Source organism: Mustelus asterias, chromosome 13 (assembly GCF_964213995.1).
Source record: "Mustelus asterias chromosome 13, sMusAst1.hap1.1, whole genome shotgun sequence".
NCBI classification, from domain to species: Eukaryota; Metazoa; Chordata; class Chondrichthyes; order Carcharhiniformes; family Triakidae; genus Mustelus; species Mustelus asterias.
In genome coordinates, this window is record NC_135813.1 from 14,615,267 (window position 1) to 14,640,102 (window position 24,836).

Genomic DNA, 24,836 nt, shown 5'->3' on the forward strand with positions numbered 1-24,836 from the left:
ACATCCACAGGTTTCCTTTATCCACAGCACCTGTTACACCTTCAAAGAACCCTAATAAATTAGTTGAACATGGATTTCCTCCTCTCAAAACCATGTTGACTCTACCTGATTATGTTGAATTTATCTAACTGCCCTGCAGTGACATCGTTAATGCTTCTAATATTTTCCATATGACAGCTGTTAAACTAACTGGCCTGTAGTTTCCTGTGTGTACCCTCTTTAGTGAAGGCTGATACAAAATATCAGTTCAGATCATTTGCCATCCTCCTCTTTTCCATTATTAATTTCCGAGACTCACTTTCGATAGGACCAATTCTCACTTTAACTCTCTTTTTAAATACCTATAGAAATTCTTATCTGTTCACGTCAGGGAAGTGAAGGTCATTTCAACATTAAATGCATCAGTAACACATTTGATATTTAGAACTTGAAATCGAGCGTGAAATCTTGTAGAACTTCTGGTGACATTCCTGTCCTACTTTCTTTCCAAGGAATTCACTAGCAGATGACTTTGGAAAAGAAGCAGAAAGATGGAATTCCCAGAAAGGATGACTAACTAGGTTGAGTGCAAAAGAGGGTTTGAAATGAGACGGCTATGAGTGTAATCTTATTTTAAAATTCACTTCAACCTTTTTTATCAACAGGAGACATGGGTGTAGGGAAGTCATGCTTGCTTCATCAATTTACAGAAAAGAAATGTAAGTAAATGCTCTGAAAGCACAAGTCTGAATCTTATTTACCGAACTGTTGCTGTTGAGTTGATATTAACTCTGGTTTAATCCAATGCCTTAACCTCCAACCTTAACATATTGAAATCTGGTTCATATTTTTGTATCTTATTTAAAACAAGGGAAGTAACAGTATCACAGCACACTAAAAAATAATCCAAAGCTATGATTTCCCAAATATTTGTTGCAGTCAATATTTGTCTCTGCATGCAGTTAGGGTGGGAATTAAATAATTTTCTCATAATTGAAGAAAAGGCTCTGCATGCACATAGAATCGAGAGAGTCCCTACGGCGCAGAAGAGACCATCTGGCCCATCAAGTCTGTACATATTTACCACGGCTAATTCATCTAACCTACACATCTTGGGATGCTAAAGGGCATAATCCACCTAACCTGCAAATCTTTGGGCTGTGGGAGGAAACCAGAGCACCCGGAATGTGCAAGCTGGTCATCCAAGACCAGAATTGGTCCCTGGAGCTGAGAGGCAGCAGTGCTAACCACTGTGCCACCGTGCTGCCCCAGTGCAAACCTGGTGTGTCTGCACAAATTTTGTAGTAACTTTGCTTTTCGTTGTAAATGCTGCTGTTTAATTGCACAATATTGATGTGTTCGTTGGTGAGCTCTTGTCGCAACAGTGTCAGTCGAGTTAGCAATTCCCATTCAGTGACAACCAAAAAGATCTTTCTCAATTAATCATTGAACAGGATTTGAACCAGAGACCAAGAGCTAATCTGCTGGCTCGCAGCTCCCACTCTGTAATTGCAGACATCCATAAATCCCATCATTTAATTAAAAATCTCAAAGTCTTGAGGATAAGAAGAATTTTTATATGAAAATGCCATAAATCCTAAAGTGTCTCTTTTTGAAACCTGACTTCAGGATTTTACTTTGCTTCGTGTTAGCACTGTTGCCTCTAAGTCACAAGGTTCTGAGATTAAGCCTTCTCCAGGACGTAAGCACATAATCCTGGTTGATGTCTTGGTACAGTATGGTGCTCTCTTTTAGTTGCAATGTTAAAGTCAGACATTATCTGTTTAAGCGGGCATGAAATGTTTTTATTGAAACACAAGCCAAAATTCTTTTGCCTTGTTGGACATTTTCCCCTTTTGGCTAATGCACTAAGAGCAGGTTAGATGTTGTTTGTGAGGCTATTTGTGCTTTCTCTGGATAGCAAGTTTTGGATTTGTTCACTTCCTGTCTGCTATCAATCTTAATGCAGAATTTAATGGAGAAAACTACTGCATTGTTTTAACTTAACTTGTCCCAAAAGATCCTACTGACAGGTTATTATTTAGTTAAGTTTTTTTAAAAAGTGTTTTTGTTTCTTTTAGATGCTCTTTGAAGAGTTCAGTAGAGGACCACGCAATAGAATACAAACCATTTGTTTATCCGCTGTACTTGATTGTTATGGAATCTTCTCCAGTGTATTTTGGTTGTTTAGCCTCTGAAATCCTGTGTTTTTTCAGAATGTATTGATGGGAGAATGAAGTGAATGATGTTTGACCAGTTGTGCATGTCTTCTGCATAAAGCTCTTGTATGTCATTTTTATTCCCACGCCTGAAATGAGTTTTTCATTGAGACATCTGAGCATCACCAAGTTGTGAAATTATAGTGGGAGACTAATTACTGATGGCATGATGTCTAATGCTGTCATTTACTGCAAGCCTAATTTGGAAAGCAAGTACGCCATTTCTTAATATACTCTGGCAGAGGCCACATTACAGCTGATAAGCAATGGATGCTTTGCCCAATGTGATATTGACATGCAGACCAAGTAAACTTTCTAAGTGGGAAAGCAAAGTATTGGAAAGCATGAACCATGCCAATAAAATAAGGACAACTGAAATACTAAATCAGATTTTGCGCCCACCCCCAACACTCCTCAGGCAGCCTGCATCATTTGATTGAACCGTGATTTAGCACTTCAACTTGTTTATTCATCAGAGATCATGTTGTAATAAGCAACTATGCTTTCAAATATCTGAGTTGAGTATTTATAACTTAATTGGGCATTCATTTCATAACTTATCACTGTAAAGGTGTCACAATCTTATTGACTAAGTTGCAGCTGAGTAGTAGGACTGCACACCACAGAAGTGCAGGGAGGTGTTAGAGTTGTTAACTAGCATTCCTGCTGTGATTTGCTGTTGCCTCCAAGGTTGCTTCAGATGAGGCTAGGGAGTGGGCTGTGTTGCAAAATAAGTCCGAGAAGCAGAAGAAAGGCATCTTGAATTTGTTTATGAATTCAAACTTAACTCTGAAAACAGGACTTTAAATACAGGTAGTACATCAGTATTGTCCAAGCCATCACTTTGTTAGTAATGTACTGATGACCTCTCATTTAATACATTTCAGTGTATTACTTTATTACACGAGGTGGGGTGAAGATAACATCATTACATAATACCAAAAGAGAGAATGCTGGGAAATCTCAGCAGGTCTGGCAGCATCTGTAAGGAGAGAAAAGAGCTGACGTTTCGAGTCCAGACGACCCTTTGCTTTGACAAAGGGTCATCTGGACTCGAAACGTCAGCTCTTTTCTCTCCTTACAGATGCTGCCAGACCTGCTGAGATTTCCCAGCATTTTCTCTTTTGGTTTCAGATTCCAGCATCCGCAGTAATTTCCTTTTATCCAGCATCACATAGTATGTTGGACAAGTGCATTTCAAAGAAAAATAATAGAATCTATTGTTAACCAACTGCCTTTGCAATTCAATGCATCAAATGCGCTTCACTGGTTTTTCGATTTCATTTTTTGGTTTTGCTTTTGGCCTGCTGCCTTGGGCTGTTATCTTTTATGTGATGCTCCTCTGTTACTGGCTGCTAACTTAGCATAAATATGAGGCAGAATTCACTTCCTCCCCATTCCTCACCTCTGTTTTTCTCTCTCCTGCCCCAAAAGGCCAGTTGTGGCCCTGGCATGTGCTACGAGAGCTCAAATTGAGAAGAGGAGAGAATGAAAAATTTCAAGATTTAAGCCGAAATCTCTCCGTTTTCGGATGTCGTTGTATTTTACTTTCAACTCAAATTTTGGAGGAAGGGTTATTGTACCTTTTGAGACACCTAACACACTTTCTTTAGTTGTAGTTTGATGCAGATACCCGAGGAAGGTTTAGGATATCTACTAGGTCAAAATATAAAATATGTACTCTTGTGCATCAGCATATACACTCCAAACTAAGATGAGAGAGAATCGCTCTCTCACTTTGTTAGATGAGTGCAAGCAATGTGCAAAGATGGCTGAAGTTAACTTATACTTTCATATTCAAAATGGGTTGTGATTTTGCATAAGTGATTCAGAGTTGGGCAGTTAATGCAAAAATCTCCAGTAATATAGAGATGTTTTGCCTATAATTTTCCTCATTTTAAACAAATGACTTTTTTTTCCCAACCCAGTTATGGCTGATTGTCCCCACACAATTGGGGTAGAGTTTGGAACCAGAATAATTGAAGTTAGTGGTCAGAAGATCAAACTTCAGATCTGGGACACAGCTGGCCAAGAGCGGTTTAGGGCTGTTACACGAAGTTACTACAGAGGTGCTGCTGGCGCTCTCATGGTCTATGATATCACCAGGTAATTATTCAAACCCGTTCTTGATTTTGCTGTTGAAATATTGGGCTCCAAATGCTGGTTGCGATGTGAAATCGGGTGATTTTAATGCTGTATATAAGTTGCTGTAAAATTGTAATTGGCTTCACCAATTTTATTTTTAATTGTTTATGCTTTTCCAGTTTTCCTGTTGATAGCTGACATTTAGTTAAGACATGGCTTCCTGAGGAGCATATCAAAGCTTTCAGTGGATTTCCAGCTTGGACTCTGATCTTAATCCAGTATTGTGTTAGAATTTGGGCTTCTTTTCTGTCCCTCCCATTTATTCTTGCCTATCCTCGTTCAGGCAAGAGGATAGAGAAGCCTCGGAGGTTCGTCTGTGGGTGTTGTCCATGCTGTCCTCCTGCCAGCTGTTTCAGTCATTTCAGCATAGCACTTCATCTGAGTTGAGGGTGAAATGAACTCATGGAGTTGATAGATTCAAGTATTGGTAGCTCTGTTACTCACAGTACTGGTTTGCCCAGATTGTACCTCAAGTATCCTTCCATAGTACGCATAGAAATAGTTTCCATTGATGCCAACAGATCATCTCTGATTTAAGAGGTGCTTTTCATAATTTTTAACAACAAAGTCAAGCTTAATATCCCTTCTCTCAATGAACGAAGGAGATTGTCATCGACTTCAGGAAGCGTAATGGAGGGCATGCCCCTGTCTTCATCAATGGGGACAAAGTAGAAATGGTCGAGAGCTTCAAGTTTTTAGGTGTCCAGATCAACAACAACCTGTCCTGGTCCCTTCATGCGGATGCAATAGTTAAGAAACACCTCTACTTTCTCATCAGACTAAAGAAATTTGGCATGTCCGCTACGATTCTCTCCAACTTCTACAAATGCACTATAGAAAGCATTCTTTCTGGTTGTATCACAGCTTGGTATGGCTCCTGCTCTGCCCAAGACCACAAGAAACTACAAAGGGTCATGAACGAAGCCCAGTCCGTCACTCACACCAGCCTCCCATCCATTGATACTATCTACACTTCACGCTACCTCCGAAAAGCAACCAGCATAATCGGGGACCCCACACACCCCAGACATACTCTCTTCCATCTTCTTCTGCGTGGGTTTCCTCCGGGTGCTCCTGTTTCCTCCCACAGTTTAAAAAGACGTGCTGGTTAGGTGCATTGGCCATGCTAAATTCTCCCTCAGTGTACCCGAACAGGCGCCAGAGTGTAGCAACTAGGGGATTTTCACAGTAACTTTGTTGCAGTGTTAATGTAAGCCCACTTGTGACACAAATAAACTTCACTTCCATTCGTGGGGGTGGAATACAGACCACCAAACTAGTGGTAATGTTGGGAATAGCACTAGACAGGAAATCGGAGATGTGTGTGACAAAGGAACATCTGTGATCATGGGTGGCTTTCATCTGCATATAGATTGGATGAGTCAAACTAGTCACCGTACAATAGAGGAGAAATTTCTGGAGTGTATATGGTATGGTTTTCTGGACCAATATGTTGAGGAACCAACAAGGGAACAGGCCACCTTGGACTGGGTATTGTGCAATGAGATAAATTGGTTGGCAATCTAGTTGAGAGAACCCTCGGGGATGAGTGTCCATGATATAGAATTCTTTATCAAGGTGGATAGTGAGGTAATTGATTCTGAGACCAGGATCCTGAATCTCAGTAAAGGTAACTATAATAGGGTGAGACATGAGTTGGTTATGATGGACTGAGAAACATTACTGAAAGGAGACACAGTGGACACGCAATGGCAGGCAACTCCAAAAGTTGTTCATTCCCGTTTGGCACAAGAGTGTAAAGGAAACTGGCCAAACCATGGCTTACAAGGGACACTAGAGATAGAAGAAACAAACAAATTGGCAAGAAAAAGCAATAGACCTGAGGATTGGGAGCAGTTTAAAATTCAGCAAAGGCAGACCAGAGGATTGACTAAGAAGGGGAAAATAGAGTATGAAAGTAAGGTGGTGGGGAACATAAAAACAACTCACTGTGAAGGTTCCTATAGATATGTAAAAAGGAAAGATTTGACAAATGAAGGTAGGCCCCTTGCAGTCAGAAGCGGGGGAATTCATAATGGGAACAAAGAACTAAATTTGTACTTTATTCACGTCTTCCTTTGTGAAGGCTGAAGCAATGTACTGGAAGTTCTGAGAAATACAAGCTTTAGTGAGGAGCTTAAGGAAATCTGTATTAGTAGAGAAATGGTTTTGAGGAAATTAATGGGATTGAAAATGAATAAATTGCCACGGCCTAATAAGTTTAATAGAACAGTAAAACACAGGAACAGGCCCTTCAGCCCACCAAGTCTGTGCTGACACAGATGCCCCTCTAATCTAATATTTTCTTGCCTCTGTGGTCCATATCCCCCTCTTCCCTGCCTACTCGTGTATCTATCCAGATGCCTCTTGCATGTTGTTATAGAATCTGCTTCCATCGCCTCCATTAGGAGCGGGTTCCAGGAATTCACCACCCTCTGTGTGAAAAACTTGCCCTTATTCCTCTCTAACTTCCCCCTCTCACTTTCAACGTATGCACCCAAGTAATTGACCCTTCGACCCTGGGAAAAAGACTGACTATCCACTCTATCCAAGCCTGTCATCTTCTAAACCTCTATCAGGTCCCCCCATCGTTCTCCAGCACTCCAATGGAAACAATCCAAGCTTGTTCAACCTTTCTTCATAGTCCATATCCTTCAAACCAGGCAACACCCTGGTAAATCTCTTTTCCAATGCATCAACACCCTTCCGGGTAGTGTGGTCACCAGAATTGTACACAGCATTCCAAATGCGGCCTAACCAAAGCCGCATGATTTGCAACATGATTTTTCAGTTCCTATACTCAATGCCCGGACCGATGAAGAACAGCATGCCATATTCCTTCTTGACCATCTTGTCCACCTGAGTTGCCACCTTCAGGGAGGTGTGGATCTGCATGCCTAGATCCCTCTCTGCTAATATTTCTCTGAGCTCAACCATTCACTGTATACTTTTTTTCTTCTGCAGTCGACCTTCCAAATCGCATTACCTCACATTTGTCCAGGTTAAGTTCCATCTGTCATCTTTCGGCCCAGGTCTCCAGCCGATTTATATCCTGCTGTATCCTCTGACAATCCTCCCCACTATCCACTATTACTCCAATTTTTGTATCATCTGCAAATTTACTAATCATTTTCCTCAATCGTTTACATTTTTATATATACATATTACAAACAACAGAGGCCCCAGCACTGATCTTTGTGGAACACCGCTTGTCACAGACCTCCAGTTAAAAAAGTACCCTTCCACTGCTACTCTCCCTTTCTGTGCCCAAGCCAGTTTTGTATCTATCTTACCAGCTCACCTCAGATCCCATATCGCTCCACCTTCTGTATCAGCCTGCCATGAGGAACCTTATCGAAGGTTTTACTAAAGTCCATGTATACAACATCCACTGCCCTGCCCTGGTCAATTTTTTTCTTGTCACTTAAAGAACTCAATCAAATTTGTGAGACACGACCTCCCCTTCAAAATTATGCTGCCTAACGCTAATAAGTCTATTCTCTTCCAGATGTGAGTATATCCTGTCCCTAAGAACCTTCTCCAATAATTTCCCCACCACTGGTCTTCATCCCAGAGTACTTAAGGAAGTGGCCCTAGAAATAGTAGATCTGTTGGTTGTCATTAGTTGCTCAAAGTAAGAGCCCAGGTACAGCAAGCAGTAACGAAGGTAAATGGTATGTTGGCCGCCTTAGCAAGAGGATTTGAGTACAGGAATAGGGATGTTTTACTGTACAGGGCATTGGTGAGGTCAAACCTGGAGTATTGTGTGCAGTTTTGGTGTCTTTATCTGAGGAAGGATATCCTTGCTATAGAGAGAGTGCAGTGAGGGTTTAACGGGCCGATTCCTGGGATGACAGGATTGTCATGTGAGTAGAGACTAAATTGGTTAGAATTATATTCGCTGGAGGTTAGAAGAGCGAGAGGGGATCTCAGAGTATTGAATTCGATGAACAGTCATGATGAATGGCAGCATGAAAATGTGGTCAGAAGCTCATCTTGGTCAAATTATAATATCAACGTTGTAAACTGGTAATCTCACATTGGCTTAATCTCAGACTGTTGCCAGGGAGAAGGAAGGAGCCAGTAACAAGGGAAATTGGATTGGAGCAGGGCTGAAAACAATAGCTTTAATCTTCCCAATATTTAATTGGAGGAAGTTTCTCATCCAGTTCTGGACGTTGGGTAAGTAGTCTGATAATTTGGCAAATGGAAGAGTTTGGTACAGTGGTGGTGAGATGGAGCTGGGTGTCATGCAGCATATTGCTGAATGCCTCCAGTTTGGTACTAGCAATAAACTTCATGATGTCTTCACTGTATGAATTTGCATGATTATTAGCTACAAGAGGTAACTCTTAAAGTCTGTATGCACAAGATACCTTGGCATAAAGGAGGCACTTGATATTCTAAGTGCCTTATGATAAAGCATTTTAAATATGCTGTTGAACAATGAAATTGAATAATGTTTGTGTATTAATTGTAATTTCCCTGTCTGTACTTTTTTTCTAGGAGAAGTACTTATAACCACCTTAGTAGCTGGCTTACAGATGCAAGAAACTTAACTAATCCAAATACTGTAAGTTGTTAAATGGCATGTAAAAGGAGATGTGCATCTTAGTTTTAAAGTATCCCCCCCCCCCGCCCCCGAAACCCAACCCAGTTTTTATTTGGTGTAAGCAGCCTGACTATTTCATTTGATGAACTGCATTCTTTATAATCTGTCCCATTCTCCTTCTGAATTGGCATTGTTCAGACTGCAAAGGATATTTTGTGTAACTTTTTTTTTTGCATTATATGTCCTGTTAACCTGGAAAGAGAAAAAGATAACTTTTGTGTAGATTAAAGTTGGTCATTTAATGTGCAGTTAGTTGACTTGCAGAGACCAGGAACTGGAGCAGATGTGATAGTACAAGTAGTAATTTGCAATGCCCCTAACGTAGGCCATTATTTGGTCTGTTGTCAAAGACTTGGGACAAACTCTTGCAATGAATGTTATCTTCTATTTAAATAGCTTTCAACTGAATCCATTAGTCATGCAAAAGAACTGCTGAGTAGTGCAAAGCCCCTTTTTGTGTTTTAGTTCATTTTTCAGGGTTTGTTTTCCAAATTTACGCTCTTTGAACCCAAGTCTGAGTCTTCCACCAGACTGAGTCATAGATTTAGAAGCTTAAGGGAGTTAAAATCAAGGCTTGGAATTTGAATTCAAAGAAAAAAAATAAAAGCAGCGCACTTTTTTTTCTTTGTTCAATTTTCTTTAGCAGCTAACTTTTTGGTGAGCTTAAAACCATTGACTATTGAAATTGATAGGCCCAACTTATCAAATCTTATAACAGGGCATGTTTTGAGCAGTCAGCCATTGGCGCAGAAAGGTGAGGATGCATTTGGACCAAATGTTCCTGTAGAATAAATTAGTGTTTTAAACCAGCCAAAGAACTTGAAGCCCGTATAATTAACATTTCTTAGAATGAAAGCATTGCAAGCTAAGTTTCAGGGTTGACCAAAGCTCTGGTGACAGAGCATCAATGAGCTTGCCACCTCCCTTTCCCAGTCAAAGTTTCAATTGTGTAGAGCCAATGTTATCTGATATTAATTGGAAAATATTCATTAACTTCCTCGGGTTAATCTTGGCTGATAATTTTCACATTGGCTGCAGGAATGTCAAGTGTGTATTTGTGTAAATGTTTACAGTATGGTAGTGCTGCAGTGTTATTTGTTTCTTGTTCTAATCAGTACATCTGTTTAGATCAACTCCTGTGTCCAGGCACAATTTTAACTCCGGTTTTTGGTTGTAAAGCACTCGAGCCAATCATTGGGCAGATTAAATTGAATTGGCGGAAATGGCCAATCTGGAATAATTACTTGTTTTTTTTTGTTCGCAGGTGATTATTCTTATAGGAAATAAAGCAGATCTTGAAGCTCAACGAGATGTAACGTACGAAGAAGCCAAGCAGTTTGCTGAAGAAAATGGTAGGTTTCCTGGCTGCAGAATATCTTGTTAGCACGTTGATTTAGTCTTTGAAAAATAGCAGCAGGGGGCTTCTGTATAGAGACTTACTAAAATTCAGTGGCATGATCTGAATAATTCCTTTCTGGGCAAAAAGAATGAAACATGAATTATAAGTGAATTGCTTCATAACTCCATAACCTCCTGCAAAGGAGAGATCCAGCACAATACCTGCAAGTTTGAGTGTATGATGGAGTCTGACTGGTGTCTGCAGCCTGTCTCTCAATTTAATAGAATATTAAGTGACTTCATATTGATTATCGTTATAGACATGTAATTCTGATTTTCTCATTGCTACTGACCTACTTCAGTGGGTTGGGGTGTTGTTCCATTTAGTTGCCTTCAGGCAGGTGTCCTCTATCCAGGTATATGCTTTAATTGTATTGAATTCAGGAATCTAAGGGCAATCCATGTTTTTTTTTTCCCCTTATTCAACCAATTTACATATATATTGTGCATAAAGGCTTTGCCCCCATGCAAAATAAAACATTCACTTATAACTTACATTGAAATGTTCCTTTCAGCTGTCATCTGAAAGGAACATTTCAATGTAAATTATAAGTGAATGTTTTAAGTGAATATAGAAAGGGGACTGTAATGAACTGATGTCTTTCTCGTCATGGTTCTAGGTATCAGACTCTGTGGACTAAAAGTTGTAAAATTGCATTGAGTGGTTGACTTGCAGTGACAAAAGCTGTTGAGCTTCTGCCCCACAGTATAAATTACATCAGGCTTAAAAACAGGAAATGAGTGGTGTGGTTTTTCGTAACTTATGGTTTAAGAAAACAGTTTGATATTAAAATGTAGCGGGAATTATCACTGAAATGTTTTAGGAGCCGTTGTACTGTTACGGTAGCTCAATGGTTAAACTTTTTATCAAAAAATACACCTCAAGGAAGATGAATAATTGTAGTGATGAAATAGTGAATGGATTAAGAAGCATTTAGCCCAGAATCTTTCTAAATATGACTTTTCCTGTTAAAACAAACCTATCCTATGGACACTGCACAATAAAGTAACCAAATATGTTTAGGAAATTGTGTTTACTAAAGAAAAGGTTTGGGATTATCTAGGGCCACTTGTCGAGCATGAAAAAGTGTTGGTTTTCTCTATTCTCTGTTTATTCAAGATCTGGTTATAATTAAATCTAACCCATGCAGAAAAGGTAGTGAACAGTAGATGCTCAGGATATGAGGTTTAATAGAATATCCCACTGAATCAAGCTATTTAACTGTGTTCCATTGATTTTTACTGACTAGTAGGTGGCTGTTGGCCCTTGTATGCACCAGTTCTTTTGCTGGGACACTCCAAAACTGATCTTACATCTTCGACTTACTCAATAGTTATCCGGTTTTCCCTTTGAATGCATCAGTCTGTCTGAACCAGAAGATTCCACAACCCTAAGCGTAAATACAACTGGTCACTGCACAAAATGGTTCCCCCCATAGCTTTGGTTTTGAGTCTCTCTCCCTTGTCTCTTGACTCACTTTGATCCTGTCTCTGGATGGTCTTTCTCTCTACCATGTGGAGAATGAAAGTGAGGGTCTTTTTAAAATTCTGGCTGTTATCTAATTGCACACCCATTGCCCCTATCATCATCTGCCCATGTGGGAGGATACTTTCCTCAACCAACCAGGAGTTGTCCTATGGCTGTTTCTGACCTTTAGTAATGTCCTTTGCATCTCAAAGTCAGCATGGATTTACGAAAGGGAAATCATGTTTGATGAATCTATTAGAATTCTTTTAGGATGTAACTAGTAGAGTTGACCGAGGAGATCCAGTGGATGTGGTTTATTTAGACTCAGAAGGCTTTCAACAAGGTCTCGCATAACAAGTTAAGTTAAAGCATGTGGGATTGCAGGTAGTGTCTTGAGATGGATAGAAAGCTGGCTAGCAGATAGGAAGTAAAGAGTTGGCATAAATGGGTCCTTCTGATTGGCAGTCAGTGACTAGTGGGGTTCCACAGGGATCTGTGCTAGGACCCCAACTGTTCACATTATATATTAATGATTTGGAAGAGGGAACTGAATGTATTATGTCCAAATTTGCAGATGATACAAAGTTGGTTGGGACGGTGAGCTGTGAGGAGGATGCAGAGATGCTTCAGCGTGATTTGGACTGAGTGTGGGCATATACATGGCAGATGCAGTATAATGTGGATAAATGTGAGATTATCCACTTTAGTAGCAATAATAGGAAGACAGATTATTACTTGAATGGGTGTAAATTGAGAGAGGCGGATACTCAACGAGACCTTGGGGTCCTCGTGCATCAGTCATTGAAAGTAAGCGTGCAGGTACAGCAGGCAGTAAAGAAGGCAAGTGGTATGTTGGCCTTCGTAACGAGAGGATTTGAGTATAGGGATAGGGATATTTTTCTGCAATTCTATAGGGCGTTGGGGAGGACCCATCTGGAGTATTGTGTGCAGTTTTGGTGTCCTTATCTGAAGAAGGATGTCCTTGCTATCGAGGGAGTACAACAAAGGTTTATTAGGCCGATTCCTGGGATGGCAGGTCTGTCATACGAGGAGAGACTGTCGGTTAGGATTATATTCATTGCAGTTTAGAAGAGAGAGAAGGGATCTCATTGAAATTTATAATATTCTAACAGGGTTAGACAGGGTAGATTCAGAAAGAATGTTCCCAATAGTGGGGGAGTCCAGAACTAGGGGGTCATAGTTTAATTCACTACTGCAGAATGTAGTTGAGGCCAAAACATTGTCTGATTTCAAGAAGAAATTGGATATAGCTCTTGGGGCTAAAGGTATACGGGAGGAAGGGGGGAAAGAGAATCTTGTTTTAGTTTGTCTTGTATTACTATGATGTGGCAAGTCTTCATTGGACTGCAGGTTGGTCCACTTATAAATATTCTGAGAGTGGGAAAAAGAACTGTTATGAAGAGAGCAAGGGCACCACTTTGTAACCATGCTACAAAGCTAAACTAATAATATGGGTGCTGTTTTACTGTTGTATTCTCTTCCACAAGAAATGACAGCACGAATTGGAGTCTTGATTTATAACCTCAAGTGTTGTCTTGCAGATAGAATTTCCCTGTTTCTAATATTTTACTATATTTTGCTACAGGTTTACTATTCCTTGAAGCAAGTGCAAAAACGTAAGTGCGCTTTTTCACCCTCCGTGATAACTGTGAATAATTTCATAAGCGTTTATGACTCTGGTTAAAATGGATTGAGAGATTTTCCTGCTGCTGTTCCTATCTTAAACTGTCGCATGTCCAACCTTTTTTTTGTACTTAAAGCAAATCTCATGTTATTGAAGCTGCTTTTGTTTTAAGATACTGTATTGATCCCTTTCTCTCCCTAACATCTTAAATCATGTTTCATTCAAGAGAATTCCTGCTCATTTTATTTCTTTCCATGTTGGGAAGAATTTTATGTTCTCAAAGTATTTGTCACGGTAAAATATTTGGGCTGGTTTTGTAAAATCAAAGTAACTGACTCTGCTCTCGAGAGGACTGGATGCATGTATGGATCTGGAAAAGCAACAATCAGAGCGGCTGTTCAGCTGGAACTCAGTTTTTTATACTGCAGCTTGCATAAGAATATAAATAACGCTTCCTTTTGTTCTTAGAGGTGAGAATGTTGAGGATGCATTCCTGGAGGCTGCCAAGAAGATCTACCAGAACATACAGGATGGCAGCCTGGATCTCAATGCTGCTGAGTCGGGAGTACAGCACAAACCCTCTGCTCCTCAGGGTGGTCGACTAATCAGTGAACCCCAACCCCAGAGAGAAGGCTGTGGCTGCTAGTGATCTTTAGCCAGCCAACCTCTTGACCTTTCACATCTTTCTCTTGTGTCTTTGTCAAAGCAGTATTTCTAGCTGCCTCCTCGTCTGCTGATAATCTGACAGGATAAATTTTGCTGCTGTGACAACAGTTTAACACGATGATAAATGGCTCTTCGCTAAACCACCGTAGATGTTTATCAGGTTACAAGGAAAATGAGTAGAGTAATAAAACCTCTCCTGCATGGAATTTAGAATTGAAATATTTTCTTACTTGTTCTTGTGGTAGTTCCTCATCATCATCCCTCGATCTGCGACCTTGACTTCAATGCCCCTGTCAGCTAAACGTCATGCTGACATTGCCTAATTCAATTTTCTCCCTCACAGGGGCTAAGACATAATAACCTTGCCATTCATTCAAAAAAAAACTGTACAGTTTAAAAACAACCCTCCTGTTCTGCCATACAACTGTTGTCTATGCTGTTCAAAGTTACTGATGGGTTCTTTGACTGTGAACCGACATCCAACTCAAAACTGGATAGGGTGTCTGTAATGTGTAGAGTGTGCTTGTTGCTGTTCATAAAGATCCCCACCCAGTTACATGTTTTCACGGGGTTCTAATTCCAGCTCTGTCTTAACCTTGCACAGGGAAATGGCTATTACTCATCTTTCCCTCTTAAGACGCAAACCAAGGCTTTAGCGTGCTTTTCGTCATTTTATTCTTTACATTTATTAACATACGTAAATATGTATAAAATTTGAAGGAACTGAACTAACATTTAAATACATCTGTGTGTATATGATTTTAATGAAGAAACAAATTGATCACTGGCGCTGTAAGTACCAGTTTGTACAGAACAATCTAGGAGACCATGTTGCCCCTTTAAGCACAGAATGGATATAATCACATTTTAAAAAGAAACAAAACGAGCAGTACTTTAACACTATTTGAGTTTCGTATTCTCTTGTTGTCTTGTTCCATCATTGCACTGTGGAAAATCTCTACCGTTTATAATCCTGTTGTTGTGCAATCGACCGTGTAATGTTCTCTGTAAATGTCTTGCATTTTATGGCTGTATTTACTGCCTTACGTCATTCAAAAAAAAAACTGGGTGAATGAATGCAAACCTGTGCTTTTAACTCAACACATTTAGGTGCAATTGTCCTTGATGAACTGGATAGCCAAACTCCATTTAAAAAGCAGACTTTAAGGGTGATTTGATTTTATTTTTAAGGATTTTGTTCACTGTATTAAACACTTTGGGGTAGGGTGATTCTGACCTAACTTTCAAGGGGTGGAAGTAGTTTAAATTTCAAATGGTGAATCAACACGTTTGCCTTGGGCGGCATAATTGTGGTTTAAATGCTGATGCATCTTCAGTTGTGTATAAAATGGGTCTGTACTGGTTAAGCATTATTTCTATCAAATCTAAAAATAATGTTCAAAATCCCCTTGATATGGAAATGAGCAGTTGAAAATCCCCTCATCCTTGTGGAAAAATGGGATCCTTTTACAGAAATGGTGTGGGAAGGCCAAAACTGGACTCTGCAATACAGGTACATTGAAAAATTTGTCAATTTGTACACTGTCCCTTGCTCATAGTGAATTGCTATTAATTTTCAGAATGAAGCTTTTTGTTGAGTATATGGGAGCATTGTCAAAGGCAACATGGTTAGGAGTGTTTTGTCTTCTCTACAATGTTAAGCCTTTGCTTTAGTGAGGTGTTGCCCAGGGACCATGGCCTGCAGATACAGCATGCAGGGATTTGACAAGGTGTTTCATTCTAAATTTGCAAAAGTTTGCTTTAGGTGGTATGAGATCTGAACTACTCCTGAACAGCTTACAGTAGGTCTTGTTTATATCTGTGACAGAAAATTACTTTGAACTGCTGTACCTTTCATTTGATGGAACAAATGCTATTAATCTGAATATTTGTAAATAAAGTACCTGTATCTAGTTAATTTGTCCTTGTACTCTTTTTAAGAATGTAATTACATATCCTCCTGCCTCTACGCATCTGTTAATTGGCATTCCTTAATGTGGCAGATAAGGAGCTAGATGTGTGCAATGCTCTGGCAATGCAATGTATACTTGAAAGTACTTTGGAAAGAAACAGTTCATGCCAGATTAAGTTGTAGCCAAATGGCACTGAACTTGGGATTTGTGGAATAAATGATGGAAGTTGGCAAACCCTTCTGAGTTGCTTTTTTACTTTTTCTTCAGAGAAATCTTTCACAAAGAATCAACTTGGGGACAAATTTCAAACATTGTTTAAGTTGCGTTTTTAATATACGGTGAGAGTCTGAAGCAAAGTGGAGTGCAGATTTGACTTTCATCAGGTTTTGTTTTCTGTGCTAAATACAGCAACTCAAAAGGCTGGTGGTCCAGATGCTTGTAAAACGCCGCAATTGTGGCATTTTAACTTGCATTTGCATCTTCAAATATGGTATGGTGCCTCCTTTAATATGAATAAATCACCAGGTATATTGGATCAACAGGTAATCACAACTTGCACTGTTTTGCCTCTGATCTTCACATGGCTGTCAGGAGTGCCAACCTTAGTTGATTTTACCCAGCAATGTTAGGTTCATGGTTCAATACTTCCATAAGATTCTCTTCACAAACCAAATCTTTTCTGCATAACTAACTTTTCTTGCCCCAGCACTCACTGCAAGCTGCCCCTTTTGTGTAGGATCTGTTGCCCTCTTGTAAATTGTCCTTGACTTGATTGTTCTCTCCAATTGCTACTGCTTCTCTTCAAGCTCCCATTCCCTGCACTTCAACTCCAGCTCTGATTACATCTCCTGCCATTGTTCAGATCCATAGTCAAAGTCACCAATTACTTGACCTACTTGTGGAACTCCATAGTCATCAACACAGTTCAATTTTTTTTTTCCTGTGTGACTATCCTTGCCTGGTTCAACTTCTATGCATCCCAATCCATAGCTAGTGCATCTTGCAATGGGTTTTTCCCCCCTATTCTGTATTTACACTTTGGGCATGTCCTAGAGATCCATCCTAGGTCCTGCCCTAGTTTAGATGTTACTCGGGTGATTTATTTAAATCCATGGGCATGGAGTCTGCTGACACATTTACGTTTGACACTATCAACTCTACCTTTTTTCCATAATCCGATTTCTTGCCTGCTTTGAAATCAGACGAGCTTGATGTTAGCAACAGCATAGACAATTTTATGCTCAATTTTCTGAAATGACCTGGGAGTTGATTTATGGGTAGACAAGATTATGAAGGCTTAGGTAGACAAAGAAAAGATGTTTCAATTAGCTGATGACACAAGGGCAGGGGCACTAAGATTTTCAGCCAGAGATGCAGGGGGAATGTGAAGAACATCTTTACAGTGATTGGTAATGACCTGAAACCTGCTGCTTACAACGGTGGTGGAAGATGATTTATGATTTTAAAAGGAAATTGGGACAATTGAGGGAAATAAATTTGCAGGTCTATGTGGGTAGAGTGATGAGAGTGGGACTGATCGATTGCTCTACAATGTCGGTGTCATTGTGATGGGCTGAAATTCTTCCTTTTGTGCTGCAATGACTTCAGCTCCTGTGGAAAAACCATCTCCATTCTTTCCTTGAACCTCTGGCTGCAGCATCTCCATGTTCAGTTTGATTTGACTGAGTTGAACTTCAAATCTCATTTCTTCTCTCTCTCCCCCAAGAGCACTTAATTTGACCTCTACAATATCACTGAGCTCTTGTTACTTGTCTCCAGGTCTGAATTTTCTTTTTGTTTCTTCAGGCCTTGCTGCACCTTTCATTAACTCCAAAAGGAGTGTAATATGGCCACAGCAAGATCTGCTCTCAATTTTGCCAACTGCCCTTGTTTGCAAATCCATCTGTAGTCTTGATCTGTCTCCACAACTTCAGCTGGCTTGTGTCCTTGAATCTCCCAATGGACTTTGTAAATTTTCCACTGCCCCACTCTGCCATTGTTGGGACAACTTCCAACTACCCTGCCAAACCACCTCCAGAGTCCCTACATTACTCTTTTTCTAACTTCAAAAAGATCCTGAAAAAGTTACTGCTTCGCTCCTGCATCTTGCCTAATTTATCACTGTTCACTTCTCTAATGTTGAGGGAGGTTTGCTGCATTGAAGCTGGTATATCGGCACAGGTGTGGTGTATTCCCAGTACTCTGGTTAACAAGCTACAGATGAGGAAACAAAGACAAGACCTTGTGCATGGCACTTTTGTAGTGGCACAATCCAATTTACCCTTGATCTTGTAGTTATTTAGCTGCCAAATGCTGTACTCCATAATCTGATGGCTCGTTAAACTGCACTTTTAGTTTGAAAGTTCTCTATTTGGTAAGAAAAGGAATCAAATGAGCAAATTGCTAATTGAAACTCTTTTCCCCCAGTACTTTTTGTCGAAACGTAAAACTTTTGAAGGTTTGCGAAGCTGTATTGAATTTTTGGTACCAGTTAAATCGAGGGGTATGTTCAGCTTCATGTAAATTCCTCATTTGTAGAAAATGCTCTGCTAATGAGTGCAATGAAAGTGCAAATCTCTAGTTACTTCAGCCCTCCAACTATCGCTTTAACTATATGATTCCGCCTATGCTGTATGCATCCTTTTCTCTGCCTATGCTTGTCAATTTATGGATTATTTTCTTTGCAAGTTTGTCAGAATATATGCTATCCATGGACAACTACAACCTGGTTCTCTGCTAACCAAGGAGCAATTTCTACAGTGACTCACCTGCCCCTGGCCCGGCCCTGCCCCTTCCCTCCCCTCCTTTTTGGATATTTGGAAACTTTAATTGTAGAGTGGGAACAGAATTGGGCTCATCTGTGGTGTGCCCTCTGGTCAAACAACTCATCAAAATTATCTACACCAGTAATTCCGAAGCTTTTTATTCGTCAAGGTATGCACTATTATAAAAAAAAATTAGAGGCACATCCTATTTTCTCGGTGGCCTTCCCATAATGGGAACTTCATTTTTAACTTCTCCCTGTCCTCTTGCCTGTCTTTTAACCTCTTTGTCTCTCACTTCTCCCAGGGTTTGAGCCCTTTGTTGAATTTTCATCTTTTGAGCAGGCACATGGCACCTTTCGTCTTCAGCTCCAAGTCCCGTTGGTCATGCGCTTGGGCCTGACGGACACAAATTAAACCAAGTATATGCCACTCCCAGCCGGTGCATGCACAGGAGGCCCAAGATTCGTCGCGTCCTGGAGACCCCAACCACCGAGCTGAAGACGAAGGTTAGTTTTAGTTTAATTACATAAATTTTGAATTTTGTTTGCGGCGCACCACTGGTCTACACTTGCACATAACTGCAAGTTACAGGAACGAGAGACTGGTCAAGATCAGTGTTTTCAGCGGTGTTGAGTAAAGTTTTGATGTAAAATTTGTAATATTCAAGTAATATGCAAAAGTCTTCAGATTAGATTTCAGGCATTGGAATGTTAGCAGGCTGCAACAAGAACATTTCACACCTATTCCCCACCCCACCCTCCGCACACGCATGCACGCACATATCTATGGTGCTATGATGAATATTAAGGTCAGTCGTATCCGGACAAGATTTCTTGCTCAAGTTTTCAGATGGGCTTTGTAGGATTGGTATGTAAACTGCAAATTAGTTTCAAAGACTTTTCCAAACATAAACTTTATTCATATGTATTGTAGCTTTTACCAATTTTAGCAGTCCAAAGTTGACAATACAAAGTGCAATATAAATCACTTTCCTTCAATACGTTAAACGAGGTGCCTCACAGTTTCCATGACAGGTTATATTTACTATTTACATTTCATGTCAAACATTGCACACAGCCTGAGGGCTTTTAAACAGTTTCAGCTAAGTGTGAAGCATTGCATGTTAATGCACATATTACACCACTGTTCAAAAAAGGGTTTAAAGTTAAATCCAGGCATGTCGGTTTTACCTTGACGGGGGAAGGCTACTAGAACTCATTTGGGTCACATTTAATAGTCACCTGGGCGAATGTGGGTTAATTAAGGAGAGTCAGCATGGATTCAAAGGGAAACAGGTATTTAACTTTTGCTAGTGTTTTTTGAGGTATCAGAGGGTTGATGGGGGGTGATGCTGCTGATGTGAGCATGGACTTCCAAAAGGTATTGATTCAGTGCCACACAGTAGACTTGTGAGCAAGCTTGTAGCTCTCAGAATAAAAGGGGCAGCAGCAGCATTAAGTTGAAATTGGCTGAGTAACAGAGATCAGAGAGCTAGTGGTTAATGGATGTTTTTCAGAGGTGGAAGGTTTGTAGCAGAGCTCCCTAGGGGTCAGTGTTGGGTCTCCTACTCTCCCTGATCTATGTTGATGACCTAGACCTTGGTGTAAGGACACAATTTCAAACTTGGTGAAAGATGCAAAACTTGGTTGAACTCAATCACAGAATATTACAGCGCAGAAGAGGCCATTCGGCCCATCGAGTCTGCACTGATGCATGAAAGGTCCGGATCCGTCCACCTAATCCCACTTGCCAGCACTTGGCCCATAGCCTTGAATGTTATGGCGTGTCAAGTACTCATCCAGATACTTTCTAGAGGATGTGAGGCAATCCACCTCCACCATCCTCCCAGGTAGCGCATTCCAGGCTCACCACCCTCTGGTTAAAAAAGGTTTTCTTCAAATCCCGCCCCCCCCCCCATAAACCTCCCACCCCTCACTTTTAACTTGTGTCCCCATGTAACAGACCCTTCAACTAAGGGGAACAGCTGCTCCCTGTCCATACCCCTCGTAATCTTTTACACCTCAATCAGGTCGCCCCTCAGTCCTCTCTGCTCCAGCGAAAACAACCCAAGCCTATCCAACCTGTCTTCATAATTTAAATGTTCCATCCCAGGCAGCATCCTGGTGAATCTCCTTTGCACCCCCTCCAGTGCAATCACATCCTTCCTATAATGTGGTGACCAGAACTGCACTCAGTACTCCAGCTGTGGCCTCAAAGTTCTATACAACTCCAACATGACCTCTCTGCTTTTGTAATCAATACCCCAAGTGTGCCATGTCAACTGCAGAGGATGTGGGTAGATCTTCAAAAGGGTATCAGTTGGTGGAAAGGGCAGTCAAGTGGCAGATGACATTTAATGCGGAGAAGTGTGAAGTGATACATTTTGAGCGGATGAACACACAATATAAATTAAAGGATACAATTTTAAAATGGGTGCTCGCGCAGAGGGACCTGGGTGTATATGTACATCAGCCATTGAAGGTGGCAGAAAGGGTTGAGTGGTTAATACAGAATCCTAGGCTTTATTAATGTGAGCATTGACTCCAAAAGCAGGAAGTGATGTTAAACTCGTATAGGCCAGCTCCAACTGTAGTATTGTCCAGTTCCAGTTGCCACACTTTAGGAATGATAAGGTATTAGCATGAGAAAAGATTCAGAAGAATGACCCCACCTCAGTTATGGAGATAGATTGGAGAAGTTGGGACTGTTTGACTTGGAGGTATTCACAATCTTCTCTTCAACAAATCTCTCAATCACGAGTGACCTGGACAGAGTGTTCCTGTTGGTGGAAGGATCGAGAACAACTGAGCACTGATCTTGGGTAATTCATAGAATCCTTGCAGTGCAGAAGGATGCCATTTGGCCCATTAAGCCTGCACCGATGACAATCCCACCCAGGCCCTATCCCCGTTGCCCCACGTATTTACCTTGCTAGTTCCCCCTGACACTAAAGAGCAATTTAGCATAGCCAATTAGCCTAACTCGCACATAATTGGCAAAAGAAACAATGACAATGAGGCAAAGCATTTTCACACAACACGAGTGTGTGGTGGAGGCATGCTCAATCGAGGCATTTGAGGAAATTGGGTTATTGTCGGAAAAAGAATGTGCAGGGAAGGCCCTGGAGCATCACTTGGTGAGTTGCTTCTTAAAAGAGCGAGCATGATCACAGAGAGGCGAATAGCTGCCTCCTGTGATGGGAATAAGGGGGCCAGCACCTTGGAAATTGATTAGATAGTGGCACAAAGGGACCCAGGGTTAGAGATTCCTAAATCCTTAAAAGCAGCAGTGAAGGTTCAAAAAAACCAGGACACTGGCATTCATTTCGAGAGGAATAGTCTTCAAAGCGGAGAAACTATTAAACTTGTTCAGAACTCTAGTTCACAATAGCAGGATCATGAATACTTCTGATCTACGTATTACGAAAAGGAGTGCAAAACAAAGGATGATCCCAAACCTGAGGGTACAACTGTCAGGGAAAAATTGAATAGGAAAAGGAAGACTCAGAGGGGATATGATGGAGATCTTCAAAATGCTGAAGGATTTGATAGAGCAGATATTTCCAGTTGTGAAATTGGGGGCCACAAAAAAAAAATAGCCACTAAGGACTTTAGAACAAATTTCCAAGAGAGGTTATAATGTGGGATTCGTTGCCCGTTGAGTGGCAAGGGTGAATAGTAGAAAGAAATAGGATATTTTAAAATTAATTAATGGGATGTGGGCATAGCTGGCTTGGCCAGCATTTATTGTCCATTGCTAATTGCCCTTGAGAAGCTGGTGGTGAACTTCTGTAGTTACACCCACAGTGATGTTAGGGAGGAACTTCCAGGATTTTGAACCAGTGACAGTGAAGGAACGGCGATTCTATTTCCAGGTCAGGATGGTAAGTGGCTTGGAGACAAACTTGCAGGTTGTGGTCTTCCCTGGTGCCTGCTTTGCTCGTCCTATTTGGTAATGGCCATGGGTTTGGAAGATATTGTCAAGGAGTCTTCGAGAGTTCCTGCAGTGTATCTTGTAGATGGTACACAATGCTGCCACTGTGCATCGGTGGTGGAGCGAGTTAATGTTTGTGGAAGGATTGCGAATCAAGCGGACTGCTTTGTCTTGGATGGTGTTGAGTATCTTGAGAGTTGTTGGTGCTGCACTCAAGTGGAGAGAACTCCATCGCACTCCTGACTTTTACCTTGTGGATTGTGGACAGGCTTTGGGGAGTCAAGAGTGACGTACCACAAGATTCCCAGCTTCTGATCTACTCTTGTAGCCACAGAACTTGTATGGCTAGTCCAGTTGCGTTTCTAGTTGATTGTAACCCAGATGTTGATAGTGGGGGATTCAGTGATGGTAATGCCATTGAATGTCAAGAGGCAATGATTAGATCCTCTCTTGTTGGAGATGGTCACTGCTTTGCCCTTGTGTGGCACAAATGTTATTTGTCAGCCCAAGCCTGGATATTGTCCAAGTCTGTTTGCATTTGGACATAGATTGTTTCATATTTTTGAAGTTGTAAATGGTGCTGAATATTGTGCTGTCATCTATGAATAATGGATATATAATATATATTATGTTATAGTGAGGTGAAGGAAAGTGGAAGGGGACTCCTGGAGCACGAGCGTCAGCATAGATGGACTTACCATAGAACCCTACAGTGCAGAAGGCCATTTGGCCCATCGAGTCTGCACCGACCACAATCCCACCTAGGTGCTATCCCCATTACCCCGTAACCCCCATGCATTTACCCTAGCTAATCCCCCTTACACTAAGTGGCAATTTAACATGGCCAATCCACCTAACCCACACATCTTTGGACTGTGGGAGGAAACGAGCATCCCGAGGAAACCCACACAGACGCGGGGCGAACGTGCAAACTCCACACAGGCAGTGACCCAAACGGGAATCGAATCCAGGTCCCTGGCGCTGTGAGGCAGCAGTGCTAACCACTGTGCCACCGTGCTGCCCTTGTTGGGCTAATGGCCAGTTTCGGTACTTGTAAATTTGATATAAAAGACCTGGCAAGAAATTGGTCATTTGATTCTTCTTTCACTTTCGGAATCAGTGTCAGCTGAAGTGAAAAAGTCATAAAGATGTATATCAACCTTCTCCCAAAGATCTGGACAGGTTGGGTTATTTAGTAATTAATTTTCTTAACCAGTTGGCACTGATCCATTGCCTCTTGGTTAGTCCTTTGAGGAATCTATGTAGTTGCTGCGCACACTGGCACTCCTCTGGATTAGCAGTTGTTGACTACAAGTCCAACACGGGTAACATTTGTTGACTTGTTTCAGGAACCTGAACTTAATCTGATTGGTAGTCGTCCAAGCCCCACCCCATAGCTACCTATTCGAGTGGCAGAGCTTGCAAATGGAATTTAGAAACAGTCTACTGCAAAAGAGCCTCCGGCAAATTCGAAAGAATGTAATTCCCATGGAAATAAACAATCTTGCCTCTCACTGCTGTAATTTTGATGTGGATGTCATTTCGGGTTTGTAGGGGCAGTAGGGATTTAAAATTCTTTGGCCCAGGTTTCACTCTAGTGTGGCGGGCGTATCAAGACTTGCTCTTGTACATTTAGGATTTTTACTATTTCTGCCCAGCAAGTTGCTGAATGTGGGGGTTGATAACATCACACTGAGGGCAGCAGGGACTTGAACAAGCAAGTCAAGCAACTGTACCTCCTCAACAAATCGGATGAAGGCTTGTGATGTAGTGAAATAAAAAGTGGGTCGATGGAGAAGGAAATGTAGATTTAGAGTCGGTAAATTCAATGTCATTGCGCACAGAAATACAGACCAATAAAGAAAGAAGAGTTTAATTGAGGGAAAAGTGACAGAAGAATTAAGAACTTTGTAAAAAAATGACATTTGAATTAAATTAGTACCTGAAGGAATGTGATCCCACACTTATAAAAGTTTTCAGTGTCAGAGAATTTAATTGCCAATACATGGAAAATTTCTGGAATTGAGAATCTACTGATGACCATGAAACCATCGTCGATTGTCGGAAAAACCCCTCTGGTTCACTAATGTCCT

General features: G+C 40.9%; 1 protein-coding gene across 7 annotated transcripts in view; it reads left to right on the forward strand.

The window, feature by feature from the left end:
• LOC144502460 (ras-related protein Rab-14) overlaps positions 1–16,301 on the forward strand; it is a 35,975-nt gene extending 19,674 nt beyond the window's left edge. For all 7 annotated transcript variants that reach the window (XM_078226391.1, XM_078226394.1, XM_078226393.1 and 4 more), the window contains 6 exons: positions 645–698; positions 4,127–4,304; positions 8,850–8,916; positions 10,220–10,307; positions 13,428–13,458; positions 13,935–16,301. In XM_078226391.1, the coding sequence (XP_078082517.1) occupies positions 645–698; positions 4,127–4,304; positions 8,850–8,916; positions 10,220–10,307; positions 13,428–13,458; positions 13,935–14,112 (596 nt within the window). In that variant the 3' untranslated portion in view covers positions 14,113–16,301. The remainder of the gene's footprint in view (positions 1–644; positions 699–4,126; positions 4,305–8,849; positions 8,917–10,219; positions 10,308–13,427; positions 13,459–13,934) is intronic.
• The last annotated feature ends 8,535 nt before the right edge of the window (positions 16,302–24,836 follow it).